This window comes from Rhinolophus sinicus, chromosome 12, assembly GCF_057876585.1.
Source record: "Rhinolophus sinicus isolate RSI-liver-muscle chromosome 12, RSI-T2T, whole genome shotgun sequence".
Taxonomy (NCBI): domain Eukaryota; kingdom Metazoa; phylum Chordata; class Mammalia; order Chiroptera; family Rhinolophidae; genus Rhinolophus; species Rhinolophus sinicus.
The window spans coordinates 54,611,840-54,630,015 of record NC_142512.1 but is presented as its reverse complement, the minus strand read 5'-3'; the positions used below and the strand labels follow the sequence as shown (position 1 = coordinate 54,630,015).

The 18,176-nt window shown below is 56.3% G+C and overlaps 2 protein-coding genes and 1 long non-coding RNA gene across 6 annotated transcripts; 1 reads left to right on the top strand and 2 right to left on the bottom strand.

The window, feature by feature from the left end:
* Window positions 1–248: 248 nt before the first annotated feature.
* Window positions 249–4,092, bottom strand: SYNGR2 (synaptogyrin 2). The gene is made up of 4 exons (XM_019735673.3): window positions 3,927–4,092; window positions 1,846–2,083; window positions 1,429–1,568; window positions 249–1,325 (listed from the first exon to the last, which is right to left on the bottom strand). Exons 1-4 carry the CDS (start codon window positions 4,023–4,025, stop codon window positions 1,128–1,130), a joined length of 675 nt encoding a protein of 224 aa, XP_019591232.1. The 5' UTR covers window positions 4,026–4,092; the 3' UTR covers window positions 249–1,127.
* A 551-nt stretch (window positions 4,093–4,643) lies between these two features.
* IL40 (interleukin 40) lies at window positions 4,644–16,592 on the bottom strand. Of its 4 annotated transcripts, none has more exons than XM_074319492.2 (6): window positions 15,562–16,592; window positions 15,168–15,200; window positions 8,075–8,374; window positions 6,497–6,763; window positions 6,219–6,355; window positions 4,644–5,224 (listed from the first exon to the last, which is right to left on the bottom strand). In XM_074319492.2, exons 1-6 carry the CDS (start codon window positions 15,596–15,598, stop codon window positions 4,964–4,966), a joined length of 1,035 nt encoding a protein of 344 aa, XP_074175593.2. In that variant the 5' UTR covers window positions 15,599–16,592; the 3' UTR covers window positions 4,644–4,963. The 4 variants fall into 4 exon arrangements, with proteins under 4 accessions (XP_074175593.2, XP_074175594.2, XP_074175595.2 ...); XM_074319493.2 differs by having other exon boundaries at window positions 6,497–6,718; XM_074319494.2 differs by having other exon boundaries at window positions 15,506–15,623.
* LOC141568804 (uncharacterized) lies at window positions 8,601–18,037 on the top strand. Its single transcript, XR_012492019.2, has 3 exons — window positions 8,601–8,770; window positions 14,220–14,418; window positions 16,631–18,037. It is a non-coding gene; the product is annotated as an uncharacterized LOC141568804 (long non-coding RNA).
* Window positions 18,038–18,176: the final 139 nt, after the last annotated feature.

Genomic DNA, 18,176 nt, shown 5'->3' with positions numbered 1-18,176 from the left:
AAGGCAGCCCAGAAAACCCGGCTTGTTTACAAGCTGAGCACAGTTGCTATTTTAAGCTATTGCTGGAGGGCACCGTGAGGAATGAGACCCCAGGCGGGAGAGGGCAGTCACTCGGCATGCTGGAGGGGCAGCCTGCCACCACCTTGTTCAAAATGCAAGTTCCACAAAGCCACCCCCGAGGGGTCCCCCAGCGTGCAGCTCCTCTTCCTCCTACCCCCAGGCTGAGGCTCAGCCAATGACAGTGGAGATTTATGAATGAGAAAAACATTTATTCCATCTTCAAACCAGTCTAATGCAACCCAAGGGGTGCCCTGTGTCTTCCCCCTAAGCTTTTTAATACATTCAGAACAGCCTGGGGGCTGTGGGTGCACCCACACCTCCTAACTAACAGTGGCAGGATATTTACATAAAGCTGGGTGTTGTCAGGCAAAGCCCCTCCCTGCTGCCAGGGGGTGAGAGCACAGCAGGAAGTGCTGCCCAGTGTCCCTTGGGGTGGGCACCAGCCCTGCCCCATGGCTATCAGGATGGTGGCCCAGAGGCACCGGGACAGGGTGGTTACTCCAGATCTGAGAGTAGAATGAGCAACACTCGCAGTGAGCACGGGTGGCCCGCTCTCGGGCAGCTGGGGGCACAAGAGCCAGGGGCGGGAACAAACCTGAGTGAAGAGGAAGGGAGCCCCAGCCCTGCACCAGCAGCAGAGCAGTTGGAAGGCCCCCCGCCTCATCTTTGGCAGAGAACCCCAAGTCACTGCAGCCACCGTGGCCGGGTCCTGGGCCCGGTTCCTTTGGGCTGGGGAGAAGCTAAGGCACTTGTCAAAACTGCATGTCAGGCACTTCTAGCTACTCCAGGGGGGATTGGGGATCATTAAAAGCAATGACAAACGTCTAGATAAAAACCCTTTTCTAAAAAATGCCCTTAAGGAGGGGTGGGGCAGCCCTTGGGCACAGGCACTGCAGGGCACGGGAGGCAGGGGCTCCCTGGGCTTTGTGAGCTCCGACAGGTGACAGAAGCCATTTGGGACGAGAGGGCTCTGCAACTCCAGGAGGCAAACCTCGTGGGAGGAGTTCAGGATGGAGGGGTGCCCCCCAGGCACCCTCCCCGTGCCCCTTACCATCCCCGGCTGCGACTCAGTACACAGGGGGTGGCTGGTAGCCCTCGGTGGTCTCGGCATTCTGGGTGAAGGGCGGCTGTTGGTAGTTGTCCACAGGTGGGCCTGGGTAGGAGGCGTAGGCTGTGCTGGGGTCTGGAGTGGGGTCCACGTAGTTCTGGATGAAGTCGTCCACCCCGGCCTTGTAGCGCTGGTAGGCCAGAGAGGCCAGCACACCCTGCAGGGAGCCCCGAGGCTGGGTTCCTCCACTGCCCTTCACCAGAGCCCTCCACTACCCTTCATCAAAGCCACCAAGGACCCTGGCCACCCAGTCCACCTACCCAGGAGAAGATGGAAAAGAAGCTGAAGGTGATGGCTGCGCGGGCTGAGTCGGCTCCCACCAGCACGTCTTCCAGCTTGGTGGCCACCCACTGGTTGGTAAGGAAGCAGAAACCAACGAACCACAAGAAGGTCCAGAGAGCTAGGGAGAGGGCCGGGAGGACAGGGTTGGCTCCATGGAAGAGGCAGGGATCTCCCAGAAGCCTCCAGGAGCGTAAAGGGCACTGATACAGAAGCCGGGGTGGGGTCTGGATGCCATCTGAGGAGGCCTGGTTTCAGATGTTTAGACATCCTGTGTGCAAGCCTGTCTGCTCGAGTGGGGCTGGGGACCCTTCTCCGCTCCCCACCCCTCCCGAGGGCACTGAGGCCCCCAAATCCTATTCACCTCCCGAGATCAAACAGAGGTGACCGACAGATACCTGAGAAGAGCAGGTCACCGATGACCAGGTACTTGCGGTCAGTGGCATTGCTGATCTGGGGGAAATAAGCGTCGACCACGAAGAAGAAGGCACAGGCCAGGAAGGCCAGCACCCCGATGGCACTGCCGTAGCGGCAGGCGTCCTCATTGTGGTTGAACACGCAGTATCTCTGTCGGGAGTCGTGGGTGTTGCTGTAGCCCTCGCCAAAGATGCAGGAGAACACTATCAAGGCGAAGACCTGGGGGCAGAGGCGGGGGCTGAGCGGCTGCAGGCAAACCCAACAGGGCACACGTTGTGGGGAACCCTGGCCTCTCCCACCGCCACTGCTCCCCTTAGGAGGTCAGCAACGAAGCCCCTTCTGAATTTGAGTGAGCTGATAAGCAAGTTGCTTCCTGGTGCACAGTCCCTCCATTCTCACTTCTGCCTTCTGCCAGGTCCTCTTCAGACACCAGATCACAAGGGGCCTGGCTGGGGGTTCCTAAACTGGGAACATGTGGGAAAGACTGGGGAATCTCCTGGGAGGGGACTTCCTGCCCCAGCTGCCTGCCTGGAGAGGTTATGGAGGTTAGCTTCATGAAGGGGACTAAGGGCAATCTGCCCATCGCCACTTTTAATGACTTTTAAATGAGACAAGCTACAAAATCATAGCAACTCAGGCTTGTTGTCTCACCCTGATCCCCTTCTGCCCGAGACACCGCTATAGCGCTCAGCCTCTGCCTGAATGCCCCAGTAATGGAAGACTCCCCCACCTCTTGGGAAGGCCATGCCAGTGAACGCTGACTCCCACCCCCCAAGCTCCTCCAACTCTCCCCTGCTCAAGGCTGGCCTCCCCAGTTTGGCCAGCTTTCTTCCTACAAGGACTTCGGGGCTCTTTGGTGTCCTGGGCCCTCCCCTCTGAGGAAACCCCAGTCTGTCACCTGCAGAGAGTGGGTCCTGCCCACACAGGCTGGTCTGACCAGCAGACCTGTGGCTATAGCTCTGCACTCATGGAGGTCCTGGGGTGGGGGTGGAGGGGGTGCACCAGTCAGGACTCCAGGAGGGGCTCCAGGCCCATGGGAACAGCCTCATGTCACCTGGTCGCGTCCCCAAACTCAAGGCCACTGCCCATCCCCACCCCAAGTCAGCAGATGCAGGACAGCCTGCACACCTGGCTCCGTGTGGGACAGGCCCAGGCCTCTCCTCTGTCCTGCCGGGCCTGCCTGCTCAAAGCCCTCTCCATAGGCTCTGGAGCTGGCAGTCATAAGCCCCACCCCCAGCAGGAGATGAAGCCGGAACTCTGTGATGCTGGGAGCAGTGTGCCAGGCCCAACTCCTGGCACTGCCATCCCGACACACGGGACATCTGCTCTTGTGGTCAGACCCCACAGTCAGACAGGGAGGGGGTATGAGTGCCACCATGACACCTCAGAAGGCTGCAGTCCCACGCAGGGGTGGTGTGGACACTGCAGGCTCAGCCCACTGCCTGTCCAGCTTTGGATGCCAGTTGTCCAAGAACATGGGACCACCCCTTCCAACCTTCCCACCCCAGTACCCTGGGGCTGGAGGTATTGCCTAGCTCACGGGGAGGGGTATAGCCTAGGGTCACGCGATCTTAGGAGAGGAAGCAGACCCGTGGGCTGCTCCTGAATGGAAAGGAGACCCTGTTTCAGAGCCAGGCCGCTACACCCACACCCGGCACCCCACGTGGCTTCGGAAAACCCCTTCCGGGTGAATTCCCCCAAGCTCCAGTCGTGGTGTGCCGGCCACCTGTCCTGGAACTGCCCCAAGTTCCTCCCACTGCCAACAGGTTGACGGGCCTGCTCCCCACGGCACCTTCCGGCCACCCGGCGCCCAGGCCCAGGGGTGGAGCTGGGGTCGGCGGAGCCCCGCGGTTGAGCGGGGTGGGGGGAGGGACGGCGGACCGCGACCCCCGCGCGCCGGCCCTACATGCGCCACCTCCAACCCCCCCGCGGCCCACCGTCCTTCCTCCACGCCCCCAGCCCTAGGAAGCCACCACCTGTCGCGCTGGTAGGCTCGCGGCGTCTCCCGCGGGGCCCGGGGCGGAGTCGAGTCCTCGCGGCGCCGGCGCCCCCGCCAACTCACCGTGCACACGGCGCGCACCACCACCTGCGGCTGCGTCAGGTAGCGCCTCAGGTCGAAGGAGCCGCCCGCCTTGGCCGCGCCGTAGGCCCCGCTCTCCATGTCGCCGTCGTCGCCGCCGCCGCCGCCGCCCGGGACCGCCAAGGAACCAGCCGGGCGCACCGCCCTAGCCCCGCCCCGGGGCGTGGCTAGCGCGGCCCCAGGGAGCGAGGGCAAAGTGCGGGCGGGCGGCGGGACGCCCCGACGGCAGGGACTGCGTTTCCAGCCGCAGACTCGCTTCCGGCCGCCGAGCGCTCATTGTCCAGCCCCACGGTGGGCTGAGGTCTGGGCGCTCGCTACGCTGGCCCTCGGCGCGACCCGAGAGGGGCCAGAGACCCCCCAGGAAGAGAGGGACTCACGGAGGGCTCGGCTCTCGGCCCCACCCACCTTTTGCCCCTGCACTCCCGCCTCCCCCGTCCGGGCGTCATCTGCTCAGGACCCAGGCTCAATGCACCCCCACTCCTTGCCTCCCCATTCCACTCCAACCCCCGGCCACATCCTGGACCGCCTCCCTGCCTGGCCTGTCATTTCTTCCTCCTCTCCCGAGCTAAACCTGGGTGGGGTTGAGACCACCCCCCAATTCTTCCTGGGCTGGGTCGCGCCCCAAGGGTTGTGAAGGGCAGAGTGACTTCAGACTTCCAGGCTCCAAGAGGGTGTGCAGACAGAACGGAAGTTCCAAGGTGACAGGCAGCCGGCAGAGTTTAATCCAGTTCTAAACCAAAATGGGTCAGAGCATAGGAACAGGGAAAGCTCTGTGTGGGAAGTGGGGAGGGGTGCCTTCTCCAGGGGCCACAGGCTGAGGAGGGAGGAATTCCAGACACCCTTTGCTACTGCAGGTAAGGTTAATGAGGAGGTGCTGGCCAGGTGATGCTGAGTCCTCCCAGGTGAGCTGGAACATCAGAGGTCAGTGGGTGGAGCCAGAGGAGGTGACACCAGGAAATGGGGGGGCCACTCCAGGGAAGTGGGGAGCAAATGTGGGGGGAGCTGCGTCTTTTCACAATCTACCCCCACCTTCTTCCCAGACCCACATGGATGGTGACACACAGTGGAGGGGCGACAGGCCGCACAGAAGCCACTCTGTCCTGTGGCCTCTCTGTCCCTCTACAGCCTCCACCCCATCCTGAGGTCACAGAACACAGGGGCTCCAGGAATCCAGGCTGGCATGCTTGTTCTTCATTCAAATGGTGGGTCCTTCTGTAGGGGGCAAGCACAGGGGCTGTCCCGGAGGGCCCTACTGAGCTGTCGCATCTTCTGGTCACAACCTTGATGACAGAGGTGAGACTCCAGGTTAGGCAAGCACAGCTCCCAGACACTTCCTCCCCCACCAAGGCCTCCAGGAATTTTATGGTGTCAAGTGCATCAGTGCTTGGGGCAGGAGGAGGGACATGGGGCTTAGTCAACCCACTAAATGAAGGGGGACACTGAATCACCAAGAGGGCAAGTGCTGGCTCCTGGTCACGTGGTGAGTGGGAGCCCAGTCTCTATACCCAGAAGGGAAAACTGAGGCTCAGAGAGGTGACACTGGCTTGCTCAAGAGTCTGGCCTTTGGAAAGGACCGAGACTTCAGATGGAGAAAGGGGGGCTGACGTGAGACAAGGAGGCCAGACTCCTGGACAAGGCCAACCGAAGAGGCTGAACTAGGAGATGGCAGTGTCTTAGGAACTGAGGGATGTGAGAAGTTGACGGGGCAGAGGTGACTGCCGCCACAGGCCAGACAGGTGGAGCACAGAGAAGCCTGCAGTGCCTGGGGTTGGGCAACACAAAGGCCCTGATCACTTTACAAGTCAGTGAAGTGATGGTCTTGGAGAGGGGGCCTCAGGAGGTCTGGCCCTTGCCTTCTGTCACCGGCTGGGAAGCAGTGACCTATGTGGTTCCCATGGAGGGCAGAAGCCCCTGATCCACCCTGGTCCCCAAACGCATCGTGCCGCATCCCAGTATCCCTCCAGACCCATAAGGAACACAGGAGAGTGCCCCACCCAGAGGCTGGCTGACTCCACTGCAGGGCAGGGTGGCTGGAGCAGCAGTCATGGCACAAAAAGCCATAAATCAGCAAGCCTGAGGCAGGCACCTGGCACACGGCAGGCCCTTAATAAACTTCTGCAAGTCACACAGAAGTGACATGGCCCTTTCCCTGTCCTGGTGGCAGGTCTGCCCTTCAAACCTACCACCCACTTCTCTCCAGCCTGGGCTTCTATTGGTCCACACAGGCCACCTACTGTTCTGACTCCTCCCCCACATCCAGCACCAATTTCCTACCTGGTCCACTTGGTCCAGCCCAGCATCCAGGAGGTGATAGCTGCAATAGAGGTGAGGCTGCCAGCCAGCATAAAGGTGGGTCCCTGGGGCAGCTGTCCTGTGAGGGAAGTGGAGGTGTCTGGGCTGGGTGGGCTTCTCTAAGGTAGGGCCAGAGTAGGCATGACTCCTTCGTGATACCCTTCCCAGCTCTTGGCAGCGGCCAGGTGGAGCTCTTCCACCTCCCACCCATCTACCCAGAAGCTCCAGCTGCCCCTCTGGAAACCAAGGAGCCCTCTCACCTGGCGGCACCAGTGTGAGGGGGCTGCTTTGGACACTGATGTCATTTTCAGCCTGGCACTGGAGCCACTCCGACGTCTCGGTCAGTGGGAAGGAGAAGTTGGCAGGCTGCCCGTAGGTTGGTTTCTGCTGCATGTAGACGTGCCCATTCTTCCCAATCAGGCTGTAGGTGATGGGAGGGCTGCCGAATGCCTGGCAGGCCACCTCTACCCTGGGGCCTGACCCTTCGTCCAACAAGGTAAAGTTAGCTTGCAGCTGGGACACGGGATCTGGCAGGGTGCACAGGGTAGCACAGGCATGGCTGGAAGATGTAATACCCTCTCTCCAACAGGCTCCCTTGTTACAAAATAATGAGCCTGGAGGTCTAACTGTGATTGCCACCTCCTCCAGGCAGCCTTCTGGATTATTCTTTCTGCCCTGTGTCTGGGCTTCTACCCTACTTGCAATGTGTACCACACAATTTCGCATTCGGTTTTATTCATGTGTAGCATATTCTGGGTTGCCAGACTTAGCACATAAAAATACAGGAGGCCCAGGTAAATATGAATTTCACATAAAGAATGAATAATTCCTTTAGTGTGAGTATGTTCTATGCAAAATTTATCTGGCAATCCTATTTATATTGTTTCAGTCTTGACTCTTTTACTGGACTACACATGCTCTTTCAGGACTGTCACTTAGAAGATTCTACTATCCCCCAGGGCCATCAGCCTAAGGCTCTAAACAGCCTTACTGCTAAGTCACAACCACCACCATAAGTGGAATACTTACCATCTACTAAGAACTTCCAGTGAATTATTTCTACCCTCCTGGGATAGGTAGTCTTGTCCTTGTTTTGTAGATGAAACAACCTAAACTCAGAGAGGTTGAGTGACTTGCCCAAGGACCCACAGCCCACTGCCTGAGATTGAAACCCTCGACCTGTAATGTCCCAGACTGGGCTCGCCTCCCTGGGCTGTCTCCTCCTAGGTGTGGGCCCAGGGGGGTCACAGTGCCACCACAGGTCAGGTCGGGCAACACTTCCTGCTTCCCAGCCCTGATGCCTCCTACCAGGAAGGACCAGAGTTAAGATCAGGATACAAATCAGAAGAATACACATTTGGGAGCTTGATGGAGTGGGGTTTGAAACCATCATTTGCCACTTGCAAGCCAGGTGGCCTGGGGCTACGTTCTTCACCTCCGAGAACTTTAGCTCCCTCCTCCACAGGCGGGAAGCCACCCTCAGCTCTGTGATGACTAAACTAGATCAAGAATAAAAAGTACCCACTTTATCAGCTTGAAGTCAGAGCTCTCAGCAAGTGGGGCTTGGGCCCTGGTCACTTCCGCCCTCAGACTCTGTTTTACTCTCCCTTTGGGCCCCCTGAGGCCCCTGCCAGGAGATTGTGCCCTGGGGGGGGGGGGCAGCCAGGATCTACCCCAGCCTGTGACCAGGCCCCAAGGGACCGAGAGTGGTCTTTGGAGGCCAGTCTGCCTTTGCCGCATAGCCTCAGACCCCAGGCCCCACGATTCCCACGCCTAGGAGCTTCGCTTATCTTCCAGACCCTGCACCCCACATGTGTCCCCTCCCCCGATGTACTCACTGGCCCACAGCTCCCAGTACATCTGCAGCTTGGTGCTGACCACACGCTTGCCCCCGGTGGTGGCTGCCTGGCAGAAATAGGTGAGCAGGTCTGGCCTGGACTTGAGCGTGACATTGATGCTGAAGGAGGCTGGGTCTTGGGTCTTTACCGTTTTCTTGGCGACTTCAGTGTCCCCAGTGCCCCAGAGGGAGTAGGTGATGGGCAGAGATGCATGGGGTGAGTGGCATGTTATGAGAACTCGGCAGGCTTTGGGGAAGACCTCCAGGACTTTGTAGGCAATGGAGATCTCAGAGGTGCTATCTGGAGGTGAAACAGTCAGAGGAGGAGGAAGAAAGCCAACATTTGTCAAGCACCGTAAGGAAATGCTGGTTTGGCGGTTCCTCAAAGAGTTAAACAACGAATTACCGTATGACACTGCAATCCCACTCCTAGATATGTAGCAAAAGCATTGAAAACAGGCCTCTAATAGATACACATGCACACGTGTTCGTAGCGGCACTGCTCACACTCGCCAAAAGGAGGAAGCAGCTCACATGGCCGTCCATGCGTGAACGGATAAATAAAATACGGTCTCTCCATACAACGGGACAGTGTTTAGCCATAAAAACGAGCGAAATACCTACCGACAGACACTACGACCTGAACAAACCTTGGGGACACCATACTCAATGAAACAGACACCAAAAGCAACATACGGTATGATTCCATTCATGTGAAATATCCCCAATAGGAAAACCCATAGAGAAAGAAAGCAGATGGGCGGTCAGGGGCTGGGGGAGGGTAGTGGGGAGTGACTGCTCATGGGGACGGGGCTTCCTTTTGGGGTGATGGCATGTTCTGGAACTAGATGGAGGGGGTGGTGGCAGACACGGTGAATGCACCAAATGCCCCTGAATTGTTCACTTTAAAATGGTTCAACTTGTCATGTGAACTTCCCCTGAAGTTTTTTTTCCAAAGAAAAGAAAAAAACTACGAGTAAAAAGTCTGCCTCCTGGGTTTAGACTCTTTCTGCCTTTCATATTTACTATGAAAATAAAATGAACTTGAGACATGAGTAGGAAGCATGGAGAAGTTTGGAACACTGGATTCAACTTCCAGATTCAACAGTTTTGTGAATCGTAAGCTGTGGGGACAGGCAGAGACATTCTTGCACATCACTCTGTCCCTAGCCCGTGGTAGGAAACCAGAAATGTACTGTTTGTTGGCTGCGTGACTCTCAGATGAAAAGGCAGGTCCTGTCTAGTGACGCCCTGCAGTATGGCCTACGTTCTTGTTCCAGGGATGTCCTCATGTGCTCAAGATGCCAGCAGTTCAGGCGTTCCTTGAGTACACAGCTGAGCTGGGGATTTCCTCACAGGGATGGGGACAAGTCAGGTACAAAGTGGACCAGTCACCTGATGAACTGGCACTGCCAGCAGGCCTGGGCGTGGCGGTGGCCTGGAGGAACTCCAATGCCTGTCCACTCATGTACCAGAGGCTTGTTCGTGTCAGACCCACCAGGGGACCTGGGATTCAGGGGCGGAGGCGGGGCCACAGCGCCCAGAAAGGTCAACACCTGGTTTAAAGGGACAATCAGAAGGCAGGGGGCAGAGGGCATGACCCAGACCCACCAGAGGCATTACGGCGGAGGGACCCCAGGGTTGGAGGGGATGGGCGAAACTGAAGAGAAAGAAGCCACTTCGGGGAAAGCAGGACCTCAGAAGAATTGGGGAGACCCTGGGGGACACGGCATGCTCACAGCACCCAGAGGTCGCTACCCCTAGACCCAGGGTCAATGCCCAGTCTCCAGCCGCTCCCAGCAGGGGTTCACCCAGCGAGACCACCTCTCTGCTGGTGTAACTTTGGAAGTAACTTTCTATTCTGTAGGCACATCCTGGAGTCGGTTCTGACACACAAAACACCTCTAAGGTCTTTTCATATTGAGCCTCAGGCTGCCCATAGTGAATTCTCCACAACAGCCACCGGGATTAAACAGAGCTGCCTTCTGAATGGGGGTTTGGGAGAGAGGGCTGGATTATGAATGGTGCATTTTCAAGACTGGTGTGTGGGGGCAGTGCCGGGGGAGGGTGGTGGTGGAAGGAAGCGTCTATGAAACCTGAATATCCTAGACCTCATGCATTCCTCGTGCCCGGCTAGGCACGTGGGCTCTGGAAACCACACTGTGATCAGAAAACTGCTTACTGAGCAGAGGAACAAACTAGACTGCAATGGTGTTCAGAGACATTACCTAGGACTCCTATTTCTGACCACTAAACATATTTCTTTCTAGACCGGTGGTTCTCAACCAGCAGTAATTTTGCCTCCAGGGGATTTTTGTGTCTGCAGACATTTGGGGGTTGTCATGAGTGGGGGGGGGTGCTCCTGGTTTCTAGTGGGGGAGAGGCCCGGGATATGCAGTGCCCAGGACGGCCCCAGAGCAGAAGGATCCAGCCCCAGTGTCAGGAGTGTAGAGACTGAGAAACTGGTCTAAGCTGCTGCCCCAGCCTCATAGAGTCAGGATTTCTTCCTCTGCCCAGGGCTGCACAGCCACCCACAAATACGTCCTCCTCTGTGCCTCTTTCTAAACTTCATAAGAAACCCTATTTTTTAAATACTTTTTTTTTTCCCCCAAGCAAGCTTTCATGCAATATCCTTGATTTGAAACGAGGCTGTCTGGAGAATTGAAGCTGCTCTGTGGACACCATTCTGCAAACTGCTCCCAATCATTGGTCAGCACGACCCTGGCTGGGGCCAAAGGGCCGACTCATGGCCCACGGCGGCTCCTGGGGCCAGAATCCCTCACAGGGGAAATGGGGGGCCAGGGCAGAGGTGTGATGACACTTCTCGTTTTGCTCCCTTCACGGAAGGAAATGATCTGGACTTATAACTGAAACAAAAAAGCTCGCCCACCTTCATTTCCATTGCATGGCCATTAATAGAAACTTGATTTACATAAGTTCACAGACAGGAGCATTTTTTTCATACACTACGCAGTGGGCCATTCACTTTTTATTCTAACAAGACTTGTGTGGTTTTTTTCCTTTTGATTATTTCGTGTATGCGTCTAGCCCACCAATAATAAGCGGTCTATCGTTTGTTTTAAAATTCATCAAGCATGTCAGAACATTTGAATGATGGAATGTCACACTCAAACTTTGATGAAGTGACAAGGCCATCCTTGGGACTGGACGCTGAGCCAGAAGGAGGCTGGGCTAAGTGGGTGGCTGTGCGGAGCGTCCATCCAGACCCAGGGGAGTAGAGCTGCTGCCCAGCCAGGCTCAGAGGCCCTTGGGGATCGCCCCTCTCTCCGTACTTGTCTCTGCGACACCGGGAAACTTGGAGATTCGAGTTCCTGCCTTACAGATCCAATTCATTAGACCTGAGGTGGGACCCAGGAGCTGATTTTGAACAAACAACCTACCTGTTGAGGGTTGAATTGTGTTCTCCAAAAAGTTCTGTTCAAGCCCTAACCCCTTGGTCCTGTGAATGGGACCTTATGTGGAAATAAGGTCTTTGCAGATGTACCCCAATAATCTATACTGGGTTAGGGAGCCTTAACAAGAGGAGAAGACACTCACACACACGCACACACACGCACACGTGTGCACACACACTCACACAGACCATGTGAAGAAAAATGGAGGCAGAAGTTAGAGCGTGCTGTCACTAGCCACCCAGTGCCACGGGTTGCCAGGATCCACGAAGCCAGGACAGAAGCATGGCACCGCTTCTCCCTCAGCCTCCTGAGGGAACCAGCCCTGCTGACACCTTGATTTTGGCCTTCGAGCCTCCAGAACAGGGAGAGAATCAATTTCCGTTGTTCTTAACCCCCCAGTTTGTGGCACTTTGTTATGGCAGCCACAGGACAAATGCAGCCACCTCCACGTGATTCTTGTGAAATGGTCTAGAACCTCCCTCAGAAACACCAAACGGGTTTTAGGAGTAAATGGAGGACAATCCGTCAAGGTTCCCTTGCGCTCACTCAAGGACATACAGTAGTTTAAATGTCCTTCACCCAGATGCTGCCTCTCCGTCCTGTGTTCACAGCAGCCCACAGGAACCCCCTGGCTCCCAGGTCACCCTCCTCCCCCTGCCCCACCCCACAGAGGGCCCTGCATGTCCCCCTTACATCCCGCCTCCCAACCTGCGCAATCCTGACGCCCTCCCATTGCGCCCCCGGAATGCAGGCTCAGTTGGTCCCCAAACCCCCATAACCCTCAACACCTTCTCATCTACCACACCCAGTGGAAACCAGCCCCCTCCCCAGGGCACGGGCTAAACCAGCGGCTGTCTGAGGTGGTGTGGATCCCCACAGCCTGCCCAGCAGCGGCCTGGACCATGGGTGTGGACATCCTTTCAATGTTTCTGGACTATTCTCCCTCCTTCCTCCCTAAACACCAGCCTTGAACCTCACGTCTTCAGACATATTCCAGCTACCCCTCTGGGTTACAATGACCTAGAAATGCCCATCATTTCTGGAAGATTCTTGCCCCCAGTTTCTGCTACAGTCATGTGTCACATAAGGACGTTTTGGTCAACAATGGACCACACATACGGCAGTGGTCCCATGAGACTATAACGGAGCGGAAGGATTCCTATCATCTAGTGACGTCATAGCCAGTGTGACGTCATAGCACAGTGCATTCCTCATGTTTGCTGTGACGCTGGTGTAAACACACTGTGAGGCCAGTTGTGTAAAAGTGCAGCACATATGATTACGTGCAGTGTGATACTTGATTATAAACTGCTATGTTACCAGTTTATGTTTTTACTGTAATATACTTTTTATCCTTAGAGTACTCTTTCTACTTATAAAAAACAAAACAGTTTTGCTATAAAACAATAGCTGTGTTCTGCCAGCAGTGGCCTCACACATTTCCCATTTACCACATCTCTTAATGGCATCGTTTTCTCTTGCGCTTGATTTAACCTCATGTTGTTTTGTACAGTAACGTGCTGTACAGGCTGGTAGCCCAGGAGCAATAGGCTGCACCACACAGCCTAGGTGTGCAGTAGGCGACACCATCCAGGTGTGTAAGTGCCTCTGTGATGTTTGCACAGCGACGAAATCGCCTTACGACGCATTTCTCAGAATGTGTCCCTGTCGTTAAGCGGCGCCCAACTGTACTCTCAATACTACAGCTGCCATGATTCCCGGTATTTCAGAATACACGGTGTATCTTTGCAGTACCTTGGCTTTTCAATTTCTTAACGTTCAGTATCTTTCGCCCAACTTCTCGCTCCCACTGAAGCCAGTTCAGTGCATAAGACGCCACTGTAAGGCTGCTCTTCAGCTGATCCTTCCAGATCAGCCCAAAACTTTGGGGTCCTCTTCCAGGGCTCTGCCTCTCTCATCCCACCCCATCCGTCAGCAAGTGTAGCTAGCCTGACCCTCAGACTCTACCTCGACCAATGTCTGCCTTGTCACCCATCTCTCCTTTGAATTCGGGGAACAGCCTAATGACTCTCTGGGGTTCTACACTTGCCCCATGTGTCTCTTCTCAACACAGCAGTGAAAGGACCCCGTGAAGGCCACACCAGATCCTGTCTTCTGGGCAAACCGTCTCACAGCTACGCCCGTAGGCCATCCCTACCCAACCCTCTCCCACCCCTCTTACCTCCCCCAACTCTCCCCTTCTTTGCTTCCTGTGCTCTGGCCATGCAGGCCCTTGTCCAGGCACGTCCTGCTCTATATGTGTTTGCTTGGGTGTCCCCTTCTCAGTGATGACTTCTCAGTAAATGCTGCTCGCCCGCCCCACCCCCACCCATGTTCCCTTCCCTTCTCCCTGCTTGCTTTTCCCTAGGGCAAATCACATGCTAGCATGTGTAGAGTACGCTCAATTTTATCATCACCTGCTCCTCCAGCCCCATTAGAATGTAAGCAGCATGAGAGCAGGGGCTTCGTTTTGTTTCTGCACCTTGTACATCCATCCTGGGACTTAGAGCAGGGCCTGCACCAAACAGGTTCAGCCATATTGAGAGAATGAATGAATGAATGAATGATTTAGCAGTCAGTCTCTTAGGAGTTTGGTTAGCAGGACTTGCTTGGCAAGTGTCTGAGCAAAGTCAGGTGCCTGACAGTGCCCTGGGATGCACCCTGCCCAGGTTCTTCCCGGAGACCCAGAGGCCTGCATAGCTTCTGCTGTCATATTTTTTTTTTTTTTAGCTGAAACACCACAATGTGTTTGTTTTTAAAGCGAATGAGGAAATGATAGTTCAGCCTGTGCCGCATTCAAGTGAGACCCGCCCTTCGGTGGAACAGAGGAGGAAGCCAGCTCTTCCACCCTGTGACCGGGGAAGGTACCTGCTGGGACCAGGCAGTGGGGAGAGCAGCTCCTCTGCCCTGAAGACGTGCAGAGGAGGAGGTGACCTATCACCGTGACCTTATGGGGCACAGGGCTAGGAATGGGGCAGGGGAGAGGGCAGGAGAAGGGAGGGGAGCAGAAAAGCGGAGATGCAAAGCCGAACGGAGTCTAGACCAGGAGTGTCTCCTCCCCCTGGCTCTGCAGCACCCCGATTCATGGAAAGCAGGCCCAGACGCCCTCCTGCTGCCTCTGAGACTAAGGCAACCTCCCCTGGCTGGACCTGGCGGGAGCCTGGCCTTCCCCATTCGCTCACCGCCATCCTCCCGGACCACGCACGCCCCCCCAACCACGGCGCCCCTCCTGACCGTGGCTCCCCCCACAGCACCGCACCAGAAAGCTCCCAGCCCTCTCTGGGGTCACACCCATCGGGCAGAGCTATGGGGCTCCCAGAGGAGCTTGTGCTCCAGATCTGGGGTAGAGAGATTAGGATACACCTGCCCAGGGACAGGCCCTCCTCCTTCACCAGCACGCACACACACACACACACACACACAGAGGAAGTCAAACACTTTTGTTACCCCATGTCCCCTGGAGGTCCCCACCACCACCAGCCTTCTCTCCTCTCCACTCCCGGCAGGGCCCTACAATGTTTGACGCTGGGTTTTAGAACTGCCCAATTGTCCACCAGCAGACACGCCGTCGCCAGCAGCAACCTTCCCACAGCCAAGGCACCCACCATAAGTGCGGGGCTCTGACTCCAGGATCCCCAGCTGGGGGCCCTTTTCACTCCCACATGGTGGGCTACTCACCTCCTTCCTGCTCCATGGAGAAGCTGCTGGTGGCTGTAAGAGAGAGAAGAGTGGAGAGAGTGGTAAGGAGAGAGCTCAGGGTAGAGGGGAGGCCAGAGACCGCCCAGAGAGCCTCCTACGAAGGCCAGACAGGACGCTCAGGACTCAACAAGCATCTTCATTCACAGCAGCCCTTTCAAGCCCACACTTAGTATCATCAGCCCATTTTGCAGATGAGTAAATAGTGGGCCCAGAATGGAGAAGCAATAACTGGGCCACATATGCCGTAAGGGGCTGGTCTGAGACTCACGCCCTCTTCGTCTTGTGCTTCCCAAGGTGTCCATGCCTTCAGGTCCCACCTGTCCTGTGCCTCCCAGCACCCTCCACCTTCCAGGATGCCTCCAGTGGGGCTCACCCAGCGTAGCCAAGCAGATCAGTAGCCGGAGCCTCATGTCTCTGCTGGTGTGGGGCCCTCTGCTCAGGCTCGAAAAGGCTCACCCAGTGGGGCCCCCTTCCACCCTGGTGTGTCACCAGGGCGTTCCTTGGGAGGTATGTGAAGCAGGGAGATAACCCGGAGGCCACAGCACCCCAGGGCCTCAGCAGCCAGGGCTAGGCCCAGAACAGCAGACTCCCTCACACCCTGCAGGGAATTAGGGGTACCTGGGCCTTGGAGCCAGGCAGGGCTACACTCAGCCAGCACTGCTGCACTGTGGGCCCTGGGCTTGTTGGGTAGGTAGAAGGTGTCCACATCCTTTGCTCAGGTTGTTCCCTCTGCTTTCATCTCCTGTCTGAAACCTCCCTTCCCTGCTAGTCACCTGCTCTGTGAAACCTCCTGCTGGGGGTGACGGCTCATCCTCAGAGCCCCTCCCACCCCAGGGTGTCTTGCTGGACAGTTGTGATCGGAGGGGTCTCAGCTCCCCTTCTCATCTCTCCCACTTGTCTCCTTAGGCCAACGACCACATTGGAATAGGACCTTGACCACACTGCTAGGAAGGGCCAGGCACCCCTTGGGACACTTTATAAGTAATTGATGCTTAAATCCTCACAACCACTCAGAGGACGGTGGTGTCATCCCCATGTGGCGGCTGAGCGCACTGAGGCCCCGAGTTTGCTGATTTGCCCAAGGCCTCCAAGTTTGTCCTCTCCCTCCCAGCACCTAGGGAGCCTGGCCTTGCACTGGGCTGCTTCTCAGTACACGTTCACTGGAGGGGTACGAAGGTGCTAAGAAAGGACCTTGATGGTTCTCCCACTTCAGTGCCCATCAGCACCATCACAGGGGCTGCCCCACTGGGCCCCAGCCTTAGAGTTTCTGACTTGGGATGCCAGGTGGGGCCTGAGAATTTGCATTTCTAACAAGTTCCCAGGTGATGGTGATGGGGCTGGTCCAGGGAGCACACTGGACCTAAACTGCTCATTGGCATTGTCAGTCGCTTTCCTGTACTCGCCCTCCCTCGACTGAGCAGAGCTCTGTGTCTCCCTCGTAGGCTCATCGCCAGCCCCAGAACAAGGTCCAGCACGTGTTGACAGACGGATAGGTCTTGTGATGCTGGGTGACTGAGAGGACAGCGACAGGAGGTGCTTTAATGACCATATAAAACTGCGGGCCTGAGGGCACCCGGCCAGAGCTGCCCAGACTCTGTGTCATGGCCTGGAATCCAGCCAGGCACTGGGCCTCTGGTGGAGATAGGGGGGCTTTTCAAGCACGTCCTGAGGTTTCCCCTGCTTTCCCTCCAGTTCTCGATCCTGGCTGCAGGTAAGTCACCTGAAAGCTTCAGACAGCCCCGATGCCTGGCAGCTGCATGCGCCTGGATCAATTGCATTGGAGGCGTTGGCACGGGGCCACTTCTGACAGCTTCTCAGGTGTTCTCAACGGCTGAGGTCCCTGGATTGAGTCACTGCCACCTTGGGCCAGAAGCTCCAAAGACGGAGCTTCAACAGGCTCAGGAATCTGACCCAGCCCTGGGAGTCACCCCAGGCCGACCACCTCCAAGGTTCCTCAAGGTTGGCTCAACTGGGGGACACAGAGAGGGCAGGAGAACAGACTCTGCAGAAGGCATGGCAGGGGTGGTGGTGGTGGTGGGGTGCCTGTCCTGCTTTCCTGAGGACCAGCCCTGTTTTGATGTGCAGTTGCTGGGTTAGAATCCTGGGCGCTGAGGAATCCTGCTAGGGAGAGGCCAACTTCAGAATGTTTGTTACTCAGGCTCAAATAAGCCCTATAAGCCGCTCGGGGTCAGGGCGGGGAATCACAACCCCAAGCCTGTTGTCACACAGCAGCCTAGCCAACAGTCACACCCCCGCCCTTCTTTCCTTGAGGAAAGAATAGTCTGTGAGACTGTGCCTTTTTGGGGCTTTGCTTATCTCAATGTTTTGCACCTTATATCTCTGTTTGGTCCCCAAAAGATGGTTTGCAGCCAAAGACGGGTAAGATATGTCACGTGATATACAACCTAAGACAGGTGGAACGGAGTGGGGACCCCTGATGAGCTGCCTTAGAAAATCTGGGAAGGAGCCTTGCCTCTCCTTCCCCCTGCCTGGGAAAAGCCGTTGCTGACTCTGGCTTTCCTCTCTCACCTGCTTGTGAGAGAAGTCATGAGGGCAATAAAGGTCAGCTCTCTCCGCTTATCTCAACGGAACTGTTACAACAAGAGAGACTTGCCCTCCAGGGAGGTGCATGCCTCACCTCTCATCACAAGACTTTCTGCTCCGGCTGCTTGGGGACAAAGATAATTGGTTTGATTCACTTTTGTGACATGATGTATGAGATTCACAGACCGTGGAAAAGATAGTGCTACTTCCTTGTGCGATTATCAATAAAAGCCACCAGTCGGCCCGATTCGGGGCTCCAGTCTCTGGTGACTGTGAGACGCATGGCCTTCTGAGATTTAACGGCATTAAGTCTCTGTTTCTTTCTTTCTTAAAACCTAACCCAACGCCGCCCCTTCTTGCACCCTCACTGCCCGTGTTGCGCTGGACGCGACACAAGCCCCACACTGCTCCATGCGGCTCTGGAACCAGTGCCCAGGGGTCAGA

What these genes read in the sequence shown, in the direction of transcription:
- SYNGR2 (XM_019735673.3), bottom strand. Translation starts at nt 4,025, where the DNA reads ATGGAGAGCGGGGCCTACGGCGCGGCCAAGGCGGGCGGCTCCTTCGAC. An exon ending in TGGTGCGCGCCGTGTGCACG is followed by an intron (nt 2,084 to 3,926) that starts GTGAGTTGGCGG and finishes CTCTGCCCCCAG; the next exon opens with GTCTTCGCCTTGATAGTGTT. An exon ending in CGGTGACCTGCTCTTCTCAG is followed by an intron (nt 1,569 to 1,845) that starts GTATCTGTCGGT and finishes CCCTCTCCCTAG; the next exon opens with CTCTCTGGACCTTCTTGTGG.
- IL40 (XM_074319492.2), bottom strand. Translation starts at nt 15,598, where the DNA reads ATGAGGCTCCGGCTACTGATCTGCTTGGCTACGCTGG. An exon ending in GATCTGCTTGGCTACGCTGG is followed by an intron (nt 15,201 to 15,561) that starts GTGAGCCCCACT and finishes TCTCTCTTACAG; the next exon opens with CCACCAGCAGCTTCTCCATG. An exon ending in GGCTGGACCAAGTGGACCAG is followed by an intron (nt 5,225 to 6,218) that starts GTAGGAAATTGG and finishes TCTGTCATCAAG; the next exon opens with GTTGTGACCAGAAGATGCGA.